The sequence below is a fragment of the Peromyscus maniculatus genome, chromosome 5 (assembly GCF_049852395.1).
Source record: "Peromyscus maniculatus bairdii isolate BWxNUB_F1_BW_parent chromosome 5, HU_Pman_BW_mat_3.1, whole genome shotgun sequence".
Classification (NCBI taxonomy): Eukaryota; Metazoa; Chordata; class Mammalia; order Rodentia; family Cricetidae; genus Peromyscus; species Peromyscus maniculatus.
This window is the reverse complement of record NC_134856.1, coordinates 61,970,356-61,992,817: the sequence shown is the minus strand read 5'-3', so window position 1 is coordinate 61,992,817 and position 22,462 is coordinate 61,970,356. Positions and strand designations below refer to the sequence as shown.

General features: G+C 43.7%; 1 protein-coding gene across 28 annotated transcripts in view; it reads right to left on the bottom strand.

The window, feature by feature from the left end:
* Positions 1-22,462, bottom strand: part of Pard3 (par-3 family cell polarity regulator) — a 552,281-nt gene that overhangs the window by 432,088 nt on the left and 97,731 nt on the right. For 26 of the 28 annotated variants that reach the window (XM_006982509.4, XM_006982506.4, XM_016001065.3 and 23 more), the window contains exon 2: positions 19,823-19,924. In XM_006982509.4, coding sequence (XP_006982571.1) covers positions 19,823-19,924 — 102 coding nt within the window. Of the gene's footprint in view, positions 1-8,627; positions 8,916-19,822; positions 19,925-22,462 lie in introns of those variants that run through there. The other 2 variants (XM_076572364.1, XM_076572356.1) reach the window with 2 other exon arrangements.

Sequence of the window (22,462 nt, the reverse complement as noted above, 5' to 3'; positions counted from 1 at the left end):
TCCTTTGGACCAAACAGCTCCCGCAATGAATTCTGAAAGCAGAAAGCAGAGCCTGAATGGCCTAGCCATGGCCAAGAGCTGACATTCTTTGAAGAAAGAGAAAGGTACTTAACAAGAAAATGCACAGAGATCCCTGGCCTCTGACTAGGCCGCCCCACAGGCCCCTGAGAAAGCCATGGCGTGTCCACAGCCTCTGGCCAAGGAGGCAGATTCTGCTGCCTCTGACTCTGATGATAGGCAAATGCAACTTCAGGGTAAAACTCAGGCTCCTGGAAGAGTCAGCGCATGGTATTGGATACCATCATGGTATCACTGTATTGGTACATGCTAGGCAAGCACTGTATCGGTCTAAGCCAGGCAAGCACTGACCCCCTCCTGCTTACACGAAATCATGTCTGCATCACACAATATCTATAGGATCATTAAAGTGCTACTGATAAAGCTGCCAAGTTACATTGTTCATAGAAGAACAAAGAGAAAGGAAAGTCTGAATGCTTAATGGGGTTTGTTTTTATTTTTGTTCTTCCAGAATATTTCTGACCTGGGATTGAATTTATGGATGCAAAATTCACAGATGTTCAGGGTTGGGTGTATTGGCCATTCAAACATGTTTTGTTTTGTTTTAATCTGTTAAGAAAAAAATCTACTTCCCTTATATGACCAAGAGATGTTATGTGCTTTAACATACTCACTCTACAACCTTACCTGTGTTATACTGGCAATCTGAAGATGGGTCCATTCACCAAAAAATAAATAAATGGATGGATGGATGGATGGATGGATGGATGGATGGATGGATGGATGGATGAATAAATAAATGGATGAATAAATAAATGAATGAATGAATGAATGAATGAATGGATGGATGGATGAATAAATAAATAACTGGAAATGACCTTTGCCCATATTTGGCCGTCATTGTTTTAAAAAAAATGGAGTCTGAACTGTATACAACACAAATACAGTATCATAATGTACCTTCTAGGGCCACCCGCTTGGCTCTTTCAAAGTGTATGTTTTATATATCTTTGTAGCATCTGAGTTCCCAATGGTTTCTTTGTGTGTTTTATTCATACATTTCCAATTGTCATTGCTCTAGCTTGTGTTTCCCCGAGGCACAGAGGGGGTAGGAGCTGACATGGGACAGGAATGGAGGAGAATGGAATATGTGAAGGGTGTAAGTACTGTCCAAAAAATCCAGAATGCATTGAGAGAGTGCACAGGGAATGGCATCCCTAGGAACAAAGACACCTCGCCTGTCTGGGCAGCAATCGAAGGACACAGCCGGTTTTCACGTTGAGAGCAGAAATGAACAAGGCACAGAGGAAACACCAGGGGGCAGTATGGCCATATGTAACCTAAGAAGGAATTCGGTTTCTAAGAATTTAACCATCCCATGAAGACAAGCCTCAGAAGAGGGATGAACTAGCCAGACATCATGGCCCACACCTTTAATCACAGCACTGAGACCCTGATGCAGGAGGATTGCTACCTGTTTCAAGACAGTCTGAGCTACACGGTCTTAAAACCTTATCTTAAAAACAACCCAAAATGATGAGAATGAACAAAATTAAGGGCCAGGAGCGATGTGGTAAGACAAGGCACCAATTACAGAGATACCCTGTGCACATCACATATGAATTCCCTGATTATAACCTTCGATAGGAGCTCAATCAAATATTTGAGAAGGATAGCCCAGAAATATACCTCTCATACAGGCAAAATGTTTTACAGTATACAAATTAGAGGTTGAAGAAAAAAATAAGGAAATATTTTGTGTTGTGTTTTGTTCTGTTTTAAAACAAAGTCTCATGTATCCCAGGGTGGCCTTATATGTAGCCAAGGAGGACTTAAAACTTCTAATGAGCTGTAAGAACCACAGCGTCCGCAGACTGACTATAAAATGTATTATCTGTTCTCCATATGGGGCTCTTTTTGGCCTCTCCAACTCAGTATTTAGTTTTCACCTTTAAGATAAGTATGTCTCCATCTACAGCACAATCCACTCAATATTTTCTTGAGATGTCCAACCTAAATTCTAGGAAATATTACGATAATATATGACATACTGTCTGTAAAGAGCTTAAATATTGTTACTGAAGATGCAACTATCAATGTTCAAGTTTTCATAGTAATTAAAAGTAATTTTCAAGTAATCTTGGCACTATGAAAGAAATCAAGGGACAAATGTAATGGAAGAGCATGGGGCTTCAGAGGATGGCAGTCTAAATGTGACCTCTCTCCACAGAGCTGGTGGGAGTCTTGCTCTGTCCACGGTCTCTTGAATCCTCGCATACGAAAGGACCAATCTGACGAGACTCAAAGGGGTCTGCTTCCCCTTCCGGTTCTTCTTTCATAACGAGCCAGGTATTTCAAATGCTTCCTAAGAACGATAATTAAACATCTGGTAATAGGGACCTACATGTGTCTGCAGAGCTTGCTGGGACTGTCCCTTTCATTAATTACGTGCATGCTGGGTGAGAACTCAGAGGACCTGCATTATGAATCAAGTCAAGGCTGCAGGAGGAGTCCCCACAGCTATCTGTAGGGGGCCTTGTTAGCAAGCTCAGACCTGGGAACAGATGCTGCTGCGGGAAAGTTGCGAAGTGCCCAGCAAAGGCACACATGGAAGCCTGAGGGGACGTGTCACGAGAGTGACATTTACAGAATATTCAAACCTGCGCCCGGAGAGTGGGGTAGCCAAGCTGATGCCTTTCCTCTGTTTCCCTCTGGATGGAATCATGATCAGGTGCAAACTTTGACTCTAACCTTTACACACAGAGCCCAGGTCTGGCAGAGCCTTGGCAGAAACACAAATAAAATGCCACATTAAAAAAGTGAACACTTTCAAATACCATTTCATGCTTCCCTAAGTCTCAAGGTGAAAGACAGAAAGAAAAGCTGGAATTCAAAGATGCTTGCGGGAGTCTGGGATTCATTTGGTGATAAAAGAATCTTTGTCAAAATAAAAACCCACTTTGTGTCCTTAAATTAACTGATAACTATTTATTCCAGCTGCCCCAAACCATGAGATTTTGCTAATTAACACATCACTGCTACCTATTTTTTTCACCTTCATTTAACTTTCCTAGAGATCAAAAAATGAAAAACTTAGCCACATCCACTTTCTAAGAAGATCGTTTAGATTTTATAGCCTTTGGTACAAGGACATGAAAACACGTAATGGTGTTCATTAAAGCCTAGGAAGGTGTCACATTTCAATATTACTCAGAGAGAGTTTTCCAAAGTCATCCCTAGCCTAATTTATTCAATTCTGAATATCACTTGATGTACAATAGTAAAGACCCACCAGGGAAAACAGATCCCCAACACAGAAGACCTAAGGTGGCTAGTGCACCGTGGAGGGGCTGGAGAGAAGCACGCTGAAGGAGGGAAACCGAGCCATCCAAACCCCAGAGTCAGCTGGAAGAGGCACCTGGCAGGTAGGACTCAGCCCACAAGGATGGGGTACGTGCTGGGCTGTACATGAAATGCTTAGCAGAAGAACTTGGTGGGAAGGACTAGGAGAGACGGGCTAGTGTCCAAGGGCTGTGTTGAGTCCTCCAAAGGCCAGGGAAAGCTGCCAAGAATCATAAAAAGAAAAAAGGTAAGAACTGAAAGGAAGGGGTACTTCCTGGCCACTAAACAGCAGAAAGTCCAAGGCCCAGCCCTGTCTGTCCTGCCACCGGGCTCCATCTAGCACCTCTAATCAGGGAGCACTGGGCAAATGAGACCACAAAGTGCTGAACCACAAACTGATCCTCATCTTGCTTCATGATCGCTGAGCCTTGAACCTCTGTAAAATGAAGAAGTTACCAAAAGCGATTCAGGCAGAGATGAGTGAGTCAAATGTGATGACTAAGTCAGTCATTACTCGTGTTAAATATAAAATAGATAGGGATGTTGTACTGGTTGTTTTTATGTCAACTTGACACAAGCTGGAGTCATCAGAGAAAGGAGCCTCAATTGAGAAAAATGTTTCCATAAGTTCTGGCTGTAAGGCATTTTCTTAATTAGTGATAGATGGGGTAAGGGTCCAGCCCATTGTGGGTAGTGCCATCCCTGAGCTAGTGGTCCTGGGTTCTATAAGAAAGCAGGCTGAGCAAGCTATTGGGAGCAAGCCAGTAAGTAACACTCCTCCATGGCTTCTGCATCAACTCCTGCCTCCTCCAGGTCCCTGCCCTGCTTCAATTCCTGTCCTGACTTCCTTTGGTGATGAACAGTAATATGGAAGCATAAGCCAAATAAACCCTTTCCTCCCCAACTTGCTTTTCAGTCATGGTGTTTCATTTCGGCAATGGGAACCCTGCCAAAACAAAAGTTTCTAAGTATTCGTTAATTTCTGTGGCTAGACTATTTAGCATTTACCCACAAATCCCACTTGTTCATAAACTTAGTGCAATATAAGAACAAACACAGCACTGGCTCAGCAGATGCTGAGAAGCTAACCCCCAAAACAGACAGACATCACCCAGCAAGGAACCAGGGGCTTGTGCCCAGAGAAGCTTCACAGCCAGCACAGCCAGGACACAGAGCAACCCCCTCTGGCTCCAAGCTGCATCCACTGAAAAGTGAACATCTAACACTGCCAGTCCTGGGGTTCCTTCTAGTGTTTAAAATTATTACTGTGACCATGAACCTTCTTTTTAGCTTTTATGATGTAATTCTGTAGGACTGCATCACAGTAGAGTTGGTCAGTGAATCCCTACCCATCTCTTACCCAACTGCAATGTGTACTAGTACTTTGCCAATACTGAGCACTCCCTTCTAGGGAGTGGCTGGGGAAGGAAGTGTCACTGTGTGACAGGGATGTACAGCCAGGTCCATAGCTGTCCATAGCATGAGGTGAGATGATAAAGAGTTAATACTGAAATCAAGACATCATCGTTTCTGGTGGGAAAGTGGAGGTGTTTGTAAGACAAGGTCTCACATAGCCCAGGCTGTTCTCAAACTCCCTGTGTAGCAGAGGATAACCTTGAAGTGCTGGTCACAAACCCTAGAATTACAGGCCTGCACCACCAAGCCCAGTATATGTGATGTTGGGGACTGAATCCAGGGTTTTGTGTATGCTAAGAAAGGAAATCCTAATTTAAATGAATAAAGTTACATTATTAATTCTTTTCCTTCAAGTCTGTATCACTTTTCATACCCCATTTTAGTCAATTCACAGTTTTGTGGTTAAAAAAAAAAAATGGCCCCCACATAGAACCTAGGTCACTCCAATGAGGATTAAAAAATGGGAATTTCTCAGCAGGGAAAGCTTAGTTTAGAGCAAAGTACTGTTGATAAATATACGTTTTTACCTAACTGCCTATGGAAAAGTCAAAATTAAATATTTAAAAAATTAGATGTCACCCTTGAATAATTAAGTTGTATACAAATTTAGAAACCACATTAACTGAGGTTGCTAAGGAAGCAAAAACTCCAAGCACAACACAGGATTAGGTAGAAATTAAGATCCATATATCTTAATGTTTACACAGCGAAACAATGGTGTCACAAGACTCATCAGGAACACATTTCTCCTGTAGGTCAGGGAGACATCAGCTGCCAGTACCACCTTTTTCTCTAGGGCCAAGAGGTAATTCTGCCAGTGAAGAAAAGCCACACTTACAAGGTCCATTAAAGAGTCTTAAGTCATTATTTTTTTACAAATGAAAAAGGCAGATAAAATTACTGTCACCTTATAAACAAACAAAAACCATACTTGCACATATTCCTAGCAAGTAGCTTCCTAATAGGACATTTCACCAGAACATACATAGGTTCTAGAGTTCTTGCAGATCTATTTGTCTGCATTGTTCATTAACTACATGTGGCAGTATCCACAGTGGAGATAAAGACGCAGAAAAATACAACTGTGGGAGTTGGAGATATGGCTCAGCTGCTGGGCACTACTGCTCTTTTAAAGGAGCAGGCTTCAGTTCCCAGCACCCACATAGCAGCCAACGATCATCTGTACGTTCAGTTCCAGTTTCTAATGCCCTCTTCTGGTTACTGATGGTATTGCGCGCGTGCACGCACACACATACATACACACACACACACACTAAATCTTTAAAGATAATATAATTATGGTACAAAACTAAGTCCAACTGACTATATTTCTATTCCATATCACTTCTAGTAACAGGGACGATCATAAGACAACACACTTGGGTATGCTGACTTCATACAGTCTATGTATACTTACATACAAAGACAAAACCCAAAACCTCCATTGTGTTAGGACAAAGGAACTTGAAAGTTAAGTAAGGGAGCTGGAGAAATGGCTCAGTGGTTAAGAGCATTAGTTGCTCTTCCAGAGGAGCTGGTGAGATTCCCAGCACCCACATGGTGGCTCACAACCATCCTAAATTCCAGTTCTAGAGGATCAAGCACCTTCTCCTGACCTCCACAGGTATGAAACAATAAAATACATACATACAAGCAAGCCCAACACTCATACACAAAAAATAAATAAATGAAAATAAAAAAATGAAAATAAAAAAAAACTATTTTCAGATATTGCTGAGAACTTTGGACCATGCATCCTATAAAATAAACCCATCACATCTTCACCCAGGAGACTGTCCTCACATGTGATCACTAGTCTCTCATGGGGTTATCGAGTTGGCGAGGTCCACTTCTGCTGTGGATACAGGGGTCTCACTCTGCAGCCCAGGCTGGCTTTGGGCACTCATCACAATGCTAGGATTACAGACTGGTACCACCAGATGCTATCTTTTCAATTCAATACATGATCTCAATTTTCTTGACAAATTCGAGGGAGCATTACTTTTCTAACCACACCTCCTTTTCCCAGGAATGTAAACAAAATAGTTCCAACCTTAGCATTTCTATGAGCGACATGCTGGCTCCGGAGAGGAAAACCATGCTCTGTAGAGGGGCTGCTTCATGCTTCAGAGCAAAGGAAACTGCTTTCTCTCTTGCCAGTGTTAGGTGATATCAGAAACACACACTCCCCGTGTCTTCACACAGGTTGAGTGTTTCTCGTGAACCCGAGTCCTCATGCAACCTTCCAAAAGCCACGCCTCGAATTTAGGATGAAAAGTAACACCATCTTGCTAACAGCTCAGAATTTAATCGCTTACAAGTGTGTTTTACAAGAACAGGACAATGCCACCATTGCCTCTGGGATGAGCAAGGAGAAGGGTGAGGGCAGGGGGTTAGAAGTACACAGTACAGTTCAATTAACAAACCAGATTCTGGCAGGACTGGTCTGACACCACAAAGTTGCCACAGTCCTTTCCAGACTACTACCTGAGACCAAAACACGCAGGTGTCAAACATCAGCCCACAGACCTGCACCCTCAGGGTCAGGCAGTTTCACTTCCTCCTTAGCCAGAGGAGAAATCCTCCACGGATGGAATTATCAATGATGCTTCAAGGCTATGCCTTGATCTCCTCATTCCGTGTACTCTATGTAGAAGGTTTAATTATTTAGATAGACAGACAGACAGATAGATAACAGGTTTTAAGATTCATCAATTACCCTGATCCAAACAAAATATTATCAGTAGAAATAAATCAGGAATGCTAAAAATATTTAACTGCAAAACATCTGCTATTGTGATTTCTGCTGAAATTTATAAACAATAATTGTGTAAAATATTTATAAACACTTTATATATAAATAATTTATTTATAAAATAATGAGAAGGCTGAGGCTGTAACTCAGTGCTTGTCTAGCATACAAGAAGCTATATAAACTGGGAGTGGTGGCCCACACCCATAACCCCAGAATCTGGGAGGCGTAGGCAGGAGGATTGGAAGTTGAATGTCATCCTCAATTTACATAGAGTTTGAGGTCAGCCTGGGTTACATGAGATCATTTCTCAAAAGTAAAATAAATGGGATTCAGAGTGTCTCTGATTTGCTTCCAGCATACAAATGGTCTCTGTGACGGTAAGGGCAGGAAGGAGAAACTGGAAAGACTCAAGACTGAGCAGAACGCAGACAGCGCTGGTTTGGCGGATGCTGAGAAGATGCGGATGCTGAGGCAGACCTCACCCAGCAAGGAACCAGGGGCTCATGCCCGAGGAGCATCACTACTGGCACAGCTGGGATGCAGAGCAAGCCCATCTTGTTTGAACAGCCTAGATTTATATAACAGCACACAGCAGTAAAATAAAATGTCAAGAAAGCACAGCCGCACCTACTTCTTACCGTTTTCATTCAGTACTTTGAAAGCAGAAGGAATAAACTGTACTATACCTCTATGAAATAGTACTTCTGGGAAAGTGAACACACTGGCTTACTGTATCTCAGCGTTTTGCTGCATGTAAAAGTTATCTAATCCCCTCTGCAGGATGTTTTGGTAACATAAATATATCCCTTAAAGTCCTATTTGGGAGATCACACCGGAGAAACTGGAATCTTCTAGTAACATGACAAGTGTTATTCGAAAGACACAACTTTGACATTTGTGTAAGCAATGAACAGACACACAAATAACACAGAGAAATGAGGAGCCCAGAAAACACCAGTAAGACTGAAGGCAGAGGTGTTTAAACTACTTCAGAAGCTTTTGTTCAAAGAATGTTAAGGAATAAACACAGAAAAGAATAAGAGGTTTTTCTCAACTCTCGAGGAAGTTTAAAGGGGTCAGAAAGTTCTGTACCAACCTGCCTTTTGCTGACTCTTGCAGTGGATCTTTTGAGGTTCAAAGACCTTGACAGCCGCAGGGCCTTCACTGAGTCCTTCCTGGAGGCACCAGAGAAGGAGAAATACTTCCCTGTACGTTTCTGCCTGGCTTGGTCTGCCATTTCTAGCCATCAGGTGATGGGGGGAAAGCCAAGATGCCCCAGAATGCGAATCTAAATACAGAACAAAATTATTCCCCAGAGTCCTCAAAGCCCAAACGTCCAGTCTACGACTTCCTTGGCGATCAGCAAGGCAGACGGGCCTGAAGCAGGGGGAGAGGCTGCAGCTGATCCACACAGTCCACCCTGGAAGCTGGCCGAGATGACACAGGGCACTATGGAACTCAGATCATCCAGGGACAGCCCCCAAAGCACCAAATTAAAACACCCTTCACCAGTTAAACAGGCTTGGTAGTTTGTCAAGACTAAAACTGGGTGTAGCAACGCACCCTGGCATTGGCTGAGTATGAGTAAATCCAGAGTCAAGGAAGTCTCTAGATCATCCGAAACAAGGAAGCAGGGACTCCAGACAGGATCCCAACGCAGCTCCCACCTCACTACAGGGCCTCTTCATAGGACCCCTAGACTGAAGCTCTGAGAACTTTCTCCTCCTCCGTGAATGAGAAATGGGCGGTCAGATGTTCAAGTGCACACACTGTATTAAGAGAAACACAGAATGAAGAATGCACAGTTGCCTGCACTCTGGCTCTAAGACACCCTTCCTCAGACCAGGCAAGGGAAGACAGGTTTATGTTCTCTCCCAAAAGGCCATGCAAGGGAGACATGAGGACTGAGGGGAGGCTCTGCGGGAGAGTTCTAGCCTAGTCATGCCAGGCCTAAGGGACATTCTCAGGGTTTCCGGAAGAAGGGTTATATACAGAGAAATTGGAGACATAAGACTTTATAAAGTAATGAATTCTATGAAAATTTGTAACAAAAATGGTGATTATACCAAGATTTAAAAAAAAAAAAAAAAAGCTATATAAAACTTAAGGGCTGAGAGATGGCTCCGTAGTTAAGAGCACTTATTATGGAAGAATGGAGTTCAGTTCCTAACACCCATATGATGGCTCATAACCATCCATCACTTCAGTTTCAAGGAATCTGACGCCCTCTTCTGACCCCCTGGAACACCCAATAAGCATAAAATAAATCTAAAAGTTAAAAAAGAAAATACAAAACTCAAGACTTTAAGGGTGATAGTCCAGCAGGCAACGTGTTCGCTTTGCAACAGTAAGGATCTGAGTTCAAATCCCCAGAACTCACATGAAGGCAGGTCTGCAATTCCAGCACTCCTGTGGTAAGATGGGAGCAGAATCAGAATATGCCCTGAGCTCACAGGACAGCCAGCCTGGTGTATGCAAACGTCTTTGAGCACTGTCTCAAACAGGACAGAAGTGAGGACTGGCCCCAGGGGTCATCCTCTGACCTGTGCACATGTACCACGGCATGCTCTCATCTACCCTCATGTGCTCAGCATACACAAATGACACAAACACACTCATTAATTAATAGATTCACTGAATCTTAAACACAAGGCTTTAGGACACATTCAAGTCTAGTTAACGCAAGGCCTGAAAGACAGTGAGTGCATGTGAAGTACAAACGGTGGCTTGGCAGGTGAAGGCATTTGCCCCCAAGTCAACGACCTGAGCTCAACCCCTGGGCCCCACATGGTGGAGAGAACCAGCTCCTGTGTTGTCTTCAGATCCCACACGTGAGCTAAGAGCATGATCCTTTTTTGTGTTTCAAGTTATTTCCAGAAAATGTGCATGAAGGAGAAACTAAGAATTACTACTTATATCCTTGCCTGTTTTTCTGGAGGGAAGGATGAGCAGGGGATGGAGGAGCGGGGACGTTAACAGATTTAACAGCATGATCTTTGGTTCTCAAATACCAAAAATATCAACTTGGACTCTCAGCTCCTTTTCTTTCCAAAGAATATATAGACTGATGTTTTATATATATGGTGTTTTATACATACACACACACACACACACACACACACACACACACACGGAACGGTCGAAATCTAAAGGTCTAGAAACCTGTATGTTTTGTCCAGCAGCGACAGATGAATTCCATTGCCAGCCCAGGCCTCAGGAAACTGACAGAAAAGTAAGAACAGGCAAAGGAAACTGAAACTCATCACCTATACAAGACAAATGCCCCGAAGAGCCAGGTTAGTCTTTGCTTTTCTACCCTTAGTAACTGGTGTCAAAGGAACGCCACCCCTGATAGCAGTGCTCATGACCAACTGCCAAGAGCACCTGCAATGAACCTCTCCCAGGGCCAACCACAATCCAAAACCCTTCTGTCAGTTCTTAGGCTTAATCATTACCCCTACTCACAGACAGTAAAACTGAGGTTCAGGAGCCGGCCCGAGCTCACACTGCAAAGCCACGGGGGAGGGAAATCAGGACTGTATGCTTGAAGGCAGACCATGTGGCTCCAGGCACCATAACACAAAATGCCCCTGGCGTATGAAGCAACACAAGAGAAGCCCGTCATACGCTCACAGTGACTAACACAGCTGGAAGAGTGACTGCCCATTCTTCCTGCCTAACCAGGTAGCCCTGGACAGCACGGCTAAGTAGTGTCCTCTGAGAAGGCTGAGAACCAGCTTGAACCAACCAGGGTGTGTCCATCAAAAAGGCCCTACTTGCTCCTGGGAGGCCTGTGCCCTCCCCACTGCTCACCGGAGGCATGGCCCCGTCCAACCCCACTTTAACCTTTCACACTCCTTAGCACCCCAGCCTCTGCAGACACTTGAACTACGGTACCCAACCCAGAACGCTGAATATATTTAAGTGCTAGGAAATGTCGCTTTGATTTAATTAGCCAGCCATTTAGTTTCCTACTGATGGCTAAGTTAAATGCTCCCTTGTTCAGAGTCTCGTTAAAATAAGTCCATTAGGAAGAAATTAATCAAGACAGCTGGTTAGTGAATTCTACTTATATAAAGTATTTCAAGTTTACATTATGACAATTTTTAATCATTCTTTCCCCGTGCTAAGCCATATAAAAGCTGAAAACACAAAAGAAGTTTCTTTCCAAAGCTATATTTAGATAGTATCAATGCTTTCTTCCTACCAGAATAAAGCAGAAATAGAATTATCAAAAAAAAAAAAATTAAGGTCGATAGTTTAAAGACACCCCCCCAAAAAAATCTTATATTCAGCTCTCAGAAAAACATTATTAACACTTCATGCTGAACATTCAAACTTTTTTCCAGTAACCATAATTATTTCTACTAAAATTAAACCATATTCGGGCTAGAGAGATGGTTCAGCAATTAAAGGCACTGGCCGGTCTTGTAGACAGCTTGGTTACCAGCACCTTGATGCCAACAAGCATAGACCCTGCCCCTCATTCTCCACACCCATGGAGGGGTCTGTTTCTCAGGTACAAACCTGATCACCTAAAACTCCTCCATTTTCAGCTATGACTCTAAAGCCAACCAAATAAAGGCTGCATCGGAGAGCACAGTTCATCAACCAACTCCCAGACTTGTGCAGTTCACAGACCCAGAACCCCTTTAATGAAGGGAAGGCCAGCCAGTTCCCCTTCAGGGGGACCTTGTTACAATACCAACCAGTTCTGATGTTAGCCTTCTGCCCATCCTTCTTTGGAGGGACCTACAGCCTTCTACTAGGGCAACTGTACCTGGGGGGGGGGGAAATAATCAGACTTCCTGGGGCCCACTGAACACTAGTTCTAAACAGGCCCTGGTACTAGGGGACACCAAAAGCATTGTGGCCTACTTAGAGACTTGCAGAGGTCACATGATCAAAGGAACTTTGACAGACATTTAAGTCACAGTGGGTCCAGTGGATCCAGTGGATCCAGTGGGTCCCCTACTCATCCTGTGGCTATTTCCCCAGTTCGAGAGTATAAAATGGGGATAGTTACACTTAGACGTTAGCAGAATTCCCACACTGGTTCCCTGACCCGTGGAAAGGTCAAACAGAAGCCACTAGAGTTGACTCTACCCGAGAAAATGGTGAGCCAAAATAGTATCACATCCATGGAGGAACTGCAGAAATTAATGCCAACCTCAAAGATTCGAATGATACAGAGGTAGAGGTCCCTGTCACATCTCCCCTAAACTCTCCTATCTGGCCTGTGCAGAAGACAGATGGATCATGGGGAATGACAGCTGACAGTAGTGACTCCAACTGTAGCAACTAAACCAGATGTGGTGTCCTTACTTAAGCAGAGCTCCTGGAACTTGGTATACAGCTTCGATCTAGCAAATGCTTTTCTCTTGATAGCCATTAATTGGGACCACCAGAAGTAATATGCCTTCAGCTGGCAAGGCCAATAGTATACAGTTTTACCTCAAGGGTATATTAACTCCCCAGACCTATGTCTTAACTTAGTTCAAAGGGTTTTGTTGCTGTTAATTTTATTTTTTATTTTACAAGTATGAGTGTTTCCCTGTATGTATGTACACACGTGCAGAAGGAGGCCAGAGAGGGCATTGGATCCCCTGGAACTAGAGTTATAGATGGTTGTTGAGTTGCTATGTCAGTGTTGGGAATTGAATCCAGGTCCTCTAGAAGAGAAGCCAATGCTCTTAACCACTCAGCCACCTGTCCAGCTCCAGTCTGAAGGGACTCCAGTCTGAAGTCTTCTGTCTCTTTCACAAACTATCACACTGGTCCACTATATTGATGACATTATAGTGACTAGAGTGAGTGAGCAGGAAGGAGCAACCACTCTGGACTTGTTGGTAATGCAAATGTGCATCAGAGGATGGGAAATAAATCTAACCAAAATCCAAGGGCCTCCTACCTTAGTCCAGGGATGTAGGGCATGCAGAGATATTCCTAATAATGTGAAGAACAAGTACCTGGACCCTAACACCACCAAGGAAGTAGAGGAAGTTTAGTGGCCTATTCGGATTCTGAAAGTAGCAAATTCCTTACTTGGGTGTGTTACTCTGGCCCATATACCAAGTGACTCAGAAACCTGGCTTTGAGGAGGGCCAAGAGCATCAACAAGTCCAAGCTGCTGTACAGGCTGCCCCACCATTTGGGCCATATGATCCGGTAGATCCAATGGTACTTAAGGTGGCAGTGGCAGACAGGGATGCTGTTTGGAGTCTCTAGCCAGCTCCCCTAGGTGAATCACAGTGGAAAGCCTTGGGCTTTCATAACAAGGTCCTATCCCAATCTGCAGCCAAGTAGTTTCCCTTTGAGAGACAACTCTTGCCTGCTATTAGTCCTTAGTGGAAACTGGATGTGTGACAATGAGCCACCAAGTTACTCTGCAACTTGAACTGCCCATCATGAGTTAGGTGTGATCCACCAAGTCATAAAGATGGATCTGCAGAGCAGCAATTCATCAAATGAATTGGTAGGGGTGTGTGAGACCATGCCCAAAACAAAGTTGTGAGGGTACTAGGAAAGAAAAGTTGCCCATACACCTATGGTTCCTACCCCTGCAACAAAGTCCCAAGCATGCACCTACAGCCTCATGGAGCATGGCGTGCCAATGATTGACGGGCTGAGGAAGAGAAAACTAGGGTCTGGTTTCTGACAGTTCTGCATACTCTGCAGATGGAATAAATATGAGGCCGGCTGCTGAGAACTACAGCCCTTTCCTGGGACAACCCTGAAGGACACTGAGGAAGAGAAACCCTCACAGTGGGCAGAATGCCAGGCAGTGCATATGATCATACATTTTGCAAGATAGATAATTAAATGCTGATTCATGGGCTGTAGCCAATTGCCTAGCAGAATGGTCAGTGGCTCGGAAAGAGCATGACTGGTGAGGAAAGACATTTAGGGAAGAGGTACATGGACAGAACTGTCCAAATGGACATAAAGTGCCCAGATACTTTTGTCCCATGTGAATGATAATGGAAAAGTGATGCCAGCCGAGTTCCATAACAAGCAGACAGGATCAACTATTCTGTAGGCAGTCAACCTGTTTCCACAATCAATCATTCCTGTCACTGCCCAATGGACCATGAACAAGGCAGCCATCATGGTGGAGATGGAGGTTATGCATGGGACCAACAACATGGACTTCCACTCACCAAAGCTGACCTGGCTAGGGCTGCTGCTGAGTGTCAAGTCTGCCAACAGCAGAGACCAAAACAGAACTCCCAATATGACACCATTCTGAGGGTGCCCAGCTAGCAACTTGGTGGCAGGTTGACTACATCGGACTACTTCCATCACTGAAAGGATAGTACATTGTCCTTACTGGAATAGATACTTATTCTGGTTATGGATTTGCTTGTCCTGCATATAATGCATCTATCCCAGCTACCATTTAGGGACTTACAGAATGCCTTATCTACTGCCATGGTATTCCACACAGTATTGCTTCTGACCAAGAAACTCACTTCATAACCAAAGAAGTATGGCAGTGTCCCACGATAATGAAATTCACTGGTCTTACTATGTTCTTCGATATCCTGAAGCAGATGACTTGATAGAACAGTGGGATGGCCCTTTAAAGTCACTGTTTTCACACCAATTAGGTGTCATTAGCCTGGAGGGCTGGGACCGGGTTTTCCAAAAGAGGCTACATGCTTTGAATCACTGACCAATTATGGTATTGTTTCACCTATACCAAAGACTCACTAGTCCAAGAACTGGGGGTGGAGATGGGATGGCTCTCATCATTATCACCCTCACTGGCCCACTTTAAAACAAAAAAAAAAAAAAAAGTGTCCTGTTCCAGTGACCTTTTATGCTTTGATGGTCTAGAAATTTGTTTTCCCAGTGTGGGCTGTTTCTGCCAGGAGACACAACAAACATTCCATTGAACTGGAAGCTCAGACCTCCCTCTGACACTTTGGGCTTCTGATGTCCTTAAACCAAGAGGCTAAAGAAGGAATAACAGTGTGAGAAGGGGTGAGTGACCCAGACTACTGGGGGAAAGTGGACTGCTTCCCCACAATGGAGGTAAGATAGATAATGTTGGAGTATAGGAGATCCTTTAGGGCATCTCTTGGTGCTACTGTGTCCTGTGAATAAAGTCCATGGGAAACTCCAACAGCCTAATCCAGGCAGGATGACAGAGGACACAAACCCTTCAGGAATGAAAATATCGGTAACCTTTCCAAGAAAAGAACCAAGACTTGCTGAGGTGCTTGCTGAGGGTGGAGGAAATACAGAATGAGTAGTAAAGGAAGGTAGTTATAAATACCAGCTAAGGCCACGTGACCAGTGGCGGAAAAGATAAAGTAACAGACATGGTTCTTTCCTATGTATCCTGTTTAAAAATATCTAAAGTTTGTGTGCATTTATGCACATAAATTAAGCAGACTTTTGTGTTTTCTGTCCCATTTCTTTACTATGCAATGTAACATCAGTTGAGATAATATTAGTGGTTAAGTGTTGTGAATCAGTACTATCATATTTAAGTTATGAGACACTAAAAGACTCAACGTTCCTCAAGGTCTTTGCTACCTACTTAAAATACGTAGTACATTTGTGGTTATATGCAAGATGGTTATATTATGGCAGGTAGAATTCTGATTTTGCTATTATTTTCATTTGGAAATTAAGCATGACATAAGGAGATGTGATTGGGTGTTAAGTTGACAAGGAGTAGACCTTTGATGGCTAATTCTGGTTGCCAACTTGACTGGATCAACTAAAACACAAGGACACTGGTTAGGGATTTTCTTCCTGAGGTTCTCTGAAACAGAAAGACTCACCGTGAATGTGGGCAGCACCTTCAGGTCACAGCTCACATCAAAGGTCATGAAAGAAGGAGGCTTTGCTTCTGGTGTGCCTGCCTTGCTCTTGCTGCTCATCTGTCCTTCTGCTACAACACTAACAACCAACTTGCTCAAGTTTCCAATGCAGACTGAAGACAAGCAACTCTCCAGGACATCACTAGACCTTCAGTGCCAAATTGGAACTGCAGAAACATCCAGCACTGTCAACTGAACAACTACTGGATTCCCAGCCTCTCCAGTGTAAGAAAGCCACTGCTGGGCTACCTGAACTATATCATGTAAGGCATGCTAATAAATACCCTCTACACACACACATGCACACACGCATGCACGCACACAAGCACTCCTTTAGCAAACCCTAACAGATACAGACCATGATCCCAGAAGTGGTTCTAGAGAAACAGAACTGTGGGGATGAATTTCTCTAGTGGATTAGTGGTGTCTGAAGCTGGCTCTCCAACTCTATGAAACCTACAGTTACTAAAGACTCCCCTGGTAGCATGGAGAGCTATGAAAGTCCATTGTGAGAACTATTTAAAGTACAATGCAAAATAAATGCATTTGATACTGCAGATTCACCTCTTGCGAGGAGCCAAGGAATTTAGGGACTATACATAAAAATTTTGAGGCTAAGGAAAACAATAGTGCTAGCTGGTTGTTTCTAGCATCTCTGGATAAAGTGACAAAGGAAAAGTGTGAGCTCAGTGATGAAATTAACTGGATCCAGAGTCACATGAATAGTCTCAAGGTATCTGAGTATGTTCTAGAAGAGAATCTTCTCTCCAGTGGCTGGAAAGCACAAGTCACTGAAAATCAAATCCACGTCCTCATTATACAACTGGCTGACTTCCAAGGCAATTAAGTCCCAACTTCAAAGGGAGTTGGTAGATAAAGTAAGGGCACAAATTGGAAAACAGCGGGATCCTGTAACACAGGATGAAGATGTGTGGAGGCTCTAGCAAGACTCAGGAAACTGAACACTCGGATCCTGAAGGGTTGTTTTTGCCTGAGGAAGTAGTCTCCCCACCCTTAGCACAGGATGTGTCCCCACCTCACCCACTGAAGTCATGTCCTTGCTGGCCTTGCTTGAAAGAATCAGTACTTTGTTTGACACAGGGTCTCGGGTACTCCAGGCTCATCTCAAACCTGCTAAGTAGCTAAGGATGACCTTGAACATCTGATCCTCCCAAGTGCTGGGATTACAGATGTGCACCACCACATCTAGTTTAAAGGGAGCTGGAGATAAAACCCAGAACTCTGCGCAAGCTAGGCGAGCCTTCTACTAAGCTACATCCTCAGCCCTGGGTTGTAAATAGAGTTTTCTAGTTACGACTCTTAATGAGTCCTTCAACGTGTGAAGTCAAAAGCAATTATTTCTCAGCAAAGAAAACACTGATTTACAAGTTATTTCTCACGTGGGAATATTGTATCCTTTAGCATTCTACTTAAGAAATGTATTTCAGGAATCAAGATATAAAACTACAAACAATTATACTTACTGAAACTTCAAACTTTTTCTAACACTAAAGAATGTATGATTTATCATCATCTGATTCAAACAAGATTACAAAGCCAAAAACCCAGCTTACTAATCATATGATTTAGATATGCAAAGCCTTTAACAGTCAGATCTAGTGTGCCTTGTTCCTGGCTCTTTGTCATCACACAGTTAAGTGTACATGGCTTCCAGCTGTTGAATGACACATTGTCCCAAAGGTCTAAGCACCAACTATGTGACTTTAACTACACTCTACCAAGTTACGAGAATGAGGAAAATAAAGGAGAAGAAAAGAACGCCAGAACAGTCAATAAAGCAGTGGATTTCTAGCACTGTGGTCAAGAAAGCACCATGAATTCTTCAGGTCCCCAAAGTCACTTTCATCTTCAAAACTGAACCAACAACAAACTAACCACAGCTTCAGGACCCCTCACAGGGCTTAAAGGAAATCACTCGAGAGTGAAGCCTGATAAATGAGAGCCCCAAATGGGAGAAATGGCACCCAAGAAAACCATCAAACTTCAAACAAGCCTAAAAGATTTGGATTTTTTTTTTTAATTTTTTTTTTCTTTTTTTTTTTTGGTTTTTCGAGACAGGGTTTCTCTGTGTAGCCTTGCGCCTTTCCTGGATCTCGCTCTGTAGACCAGGCTGGCCTCGAACTCACAAAGATCCGCCTGCCTCTGCCTCCCAAGTGCTGGGATTAAAGGCGTGCGCCACCACCGCCCGGCTTATTATTTATTTTTTATTTTTTTGATACAGTATGTTCCTGGCTCCTGGGGGCTACAAAAGACAAACCCCACCATGGCGAGTGCTGGTAAGTCAGGTCTCCTTGAATTTCTCAATATTTGTATCTGAAATGTTTGTTTTTCTTGAGATTTCAAGAAAATATGTAGGGTTTCTATCCAATTCAGAGCCGGCATGAGACCACATACCAGAACATGGGCATGGACAAGAGTCAGCAGCTGCCCGTACCAGCTTGGTCCAGCAATAACATGGACGGAGAGTGGGGCAGAACACTGGTCATGGTGAGTGTCCCAACAATCCTGTGGTCCTCTAGCCTCTAAAGTGGCCCGGCTGGTTTAACGCCCTGTGCGAACCCTGGAGTTTGATGAGGACACAGGGCTATCTATCCACAGCTACCTCAGCACTGCTGTGGTGATACAACTGAGTCTGTGGCAACTTATGCAACTTCAGTTCAAGCCAAACACAGCAGGAGGTGTGGGCAAGAAGCTCTGTAAGCCCGGCCACTCTCATGTCTCACTACAATAAAAAAATCTGCTGACTTCTCTCTGCAGAGCCCAACACCCAGTCACACATTCTTACGAAGCTAGGAGCTACTCTCCTCCACATTTCCTCCACATTTCCTCCACGCAGTCAGCAAGCATAAACTGGCATGGGCTGCTAGGATTGTGACCCCAAAGTACTAGACTACCTTCAAGCTGCTAGTGAAGAAACACAGACCAGGGGCAGCCGGAGGGCAGTTTTGTAAGAGGAAAGCACACACATCGCAGACAAAAATGCCTGGAGCATGCACACCCACGTGCAGCAAGACAGTGATCATGACACTGGACCATCTCTGAGCCAGCACTGGGACCACAACTAGAAGACTGCATGTATCCTACAAGATCAGAAACAAGTTCTTCATTATGACGGACCTGCGCTGCCAAGGGAGAGCTTGTGTTTGGCAAAAATAAGGGGAGATGGAAAAGGATACTCTGTTGCATTTCCACTGTAAAAGTTGCCATGCAAAAGTGTTTAAAAAAAAAAAAGTGTTAAATGCTCCGTATCAGGAGAATCGCTCCAGTCTGGCATGGGGCAGTGAGGTCCTTCACATCTGCTGTGACACAGATCAGAAGGCAGTGGGTGGCCGTGTGACTTTTCATGTTCTAGCACAGAAGGGAGGGCTCCTCCCCGCCACTCTCTCTCAGCCTGGAACACTGCCTTGAGAGCCGACTGACCCCACCATGGACTCACTCTGTCTTTGTCATCAGCAACATCACAGAGGATGTCGTCCAGGTCTAGAATTCCTCCATCTCCATGCTCCAATCGATGCACCTGTATCCAGTAGTTTGGATCCTGAACAAAAGAGCAAAATGTCAAATACGTTAGCACCAAAGGAATTCAACAATTTAAACTGTAATAACTTCCTGACCATTAAAGGGAATATCAATAATATTAAAACCAATTAAAACTTCAGGCAGGGCTCAACGCATGGGAGAGTCAGTTCTCCTCTTCCTCTATGATTAGGTCACTCACATATTCCCTTCCCCTTAGCCCCATGCCATTATTGTGACAGGAAAACTCATGGCCTCAGAGACACTGATTTCTCTTAAGTAGATCAGACTTTCCTCTGTCTGACATACAAACTATGTAAGAACCCTGACAAAGCAATCAGTTAAAACACTTGATTCTGCATCTGAAACCTCATGTATCTGTTAATCTGCAGATAGCATACTGCATGCACTGGAGAGTCAATGTGCTCCTCTCAAACAGGCCTGAATAAATGGACAGAGCTGCTGATAAACCAGCACACGGACCAAAAAGCTGTGCTGGGAACCTATGCTCAAAAAGATCAAACCCAGCCCACATGTACATGTGCATAATGAACTATTTAAAGTAGCCCATCAAATATGCAGGTCATGTTGTTCAAAAGTGGAGTTGGAGAGAAAGGAGAAAGGGCAAAAAGATACCACTTAAAACTTTTAAATATTAGCCGGGCAACTGTAGCACATGCCTTTAATCCCAGTACTCAGGACGCAGAGGCAGGTGGATCTCTGTGAGTTCGAGGCCAGCCTGATCTACAAAGTGAGTTCCCAGGCAGCCACAGCTACCAAAAAAAAAAAACCTCTGTCATTCATAAATAAATAAACAAATAAATATTCTTGTATGGTGCATTTAAACATACACACATGCACATACATACACACACACACACACACACACACACACACACACACACGGCTTGTAATTTGAGAAGCACACATGCCATTAATCCTAGCACTAGGAAGGAAATGAAATGGCTGGGTGGAGAAAGGCTTATAAGGCATGAGGAGACAGGAACTAAGGCCCTTTTGGCTAAGGACTCAGAGGAATTCAGTCTTGAGGACTCATGGAGATAAGATCTCGCCTTCCATTCATCTGCTCTATGACAGCCTCTTCCCCAACACCTCTCTTCCCAGCCCACCAAGTGTGGGTCCCACACGGCACTAGCATCTCCATTCAGGACTCCTTCCTTCTCCCCTGTCTACCTGCCATGTCTTCTCAGACCTCATTTTGTCCAAGAGATCTGCCTGACCATCATGCCCCCAGGACAGACAAGAAGTCTCTGTCCAGCCTACCACCAATACTCCTAAACCCACACTACGGAGAAGCCAGATGTTACATCTGAGGCTTTAATAGCTGTCTCAGAATGATTTGCTTTTACAAGTGCTAAACACATAGTTCTCACCCTCTAATTGATAAATCAATTCTGCAATCATCTTAACCACAAATGTTTTTAAAGAACTGGTAAGAAGGGGGGATGGCTCAGTCAGTGGCATGCTTTTAAGAACTTGAGTTTGATGGCCAGAACCAGATAAAAAGCACATGTGTACCAAACAAAATGCAGAGCTGTGGAGCCCAGTCACAACAGATACATCTACAAAACATTTGCACACCTAAGGCAGAGAGAACATTGCCAAAAAGGGAGTGGAAAGACTGTAAGAGCCAGAGGATCAGGGAGTTTGCTGTGAGATGTCTCCTGTAATGTCCAAAGTTACTACATGACTGCCTAAATATGAGCTGAACAAGAAAGACTCTGGTAGATATGCCGATGTGGACGAGGGCATGTGGCCCCAACCCTACCCAAAGAACTATAATCAACTGAGGATGGTTGGGAGCAGGAAAGATGGTCTTCCTCGGGGTTGAGCACATCAGTTGTCAGCCAGTGCCCAATGGTCAGCACCGAAAACAGACATACGAGTAACATTGTATTGACTGCACAATTATATTCAGGAACATGTATGTATACATGCAGTAACCATGAAAAAACGTCATGAATTTGAAAGGAGGAAAGGTGGGAGGGTACATGAGACACCAGAGGGAGGAAAGGGAAGGGACAGATGTGGTAATTATATTATAAAAGAATGCTTTAAAAATAATTAGAAAAAGGGGGAACTGATGTTATCCATCCCAAAATTTAGGAATATTCTCTATAGATATTACATATATATATGTATACACACACACACACACACACACACACACACACACACACCTTTAAGAAATCATAAAGTCGTCAAAATAAGTGTACATATTCATGGGGTAAGCACAATTATATATACATGTATGTGTGTGTGTGTGTGTGTATATATATATATATATATATATATATATATATATATGGCATTTTTTAAAAAGCACTATGTGTGGTGGCACATATTTATTTTTGTTGTTGTTGTTGTTGTTGTTTTGGTTTGTTTTTTCAAGACAGGGTTTCTCCGTGTAGTTTTGGTGCCTGTCCTGGATCTCACTCTGTAGACCAGGCTGGCCTTGAACTCACAGAGATCCGCCTGCTTCTGCCTCCCCAGTGCTGGGATTAAAGGTGTGAGCCACTGCTCCACAGCCAGTGGCACA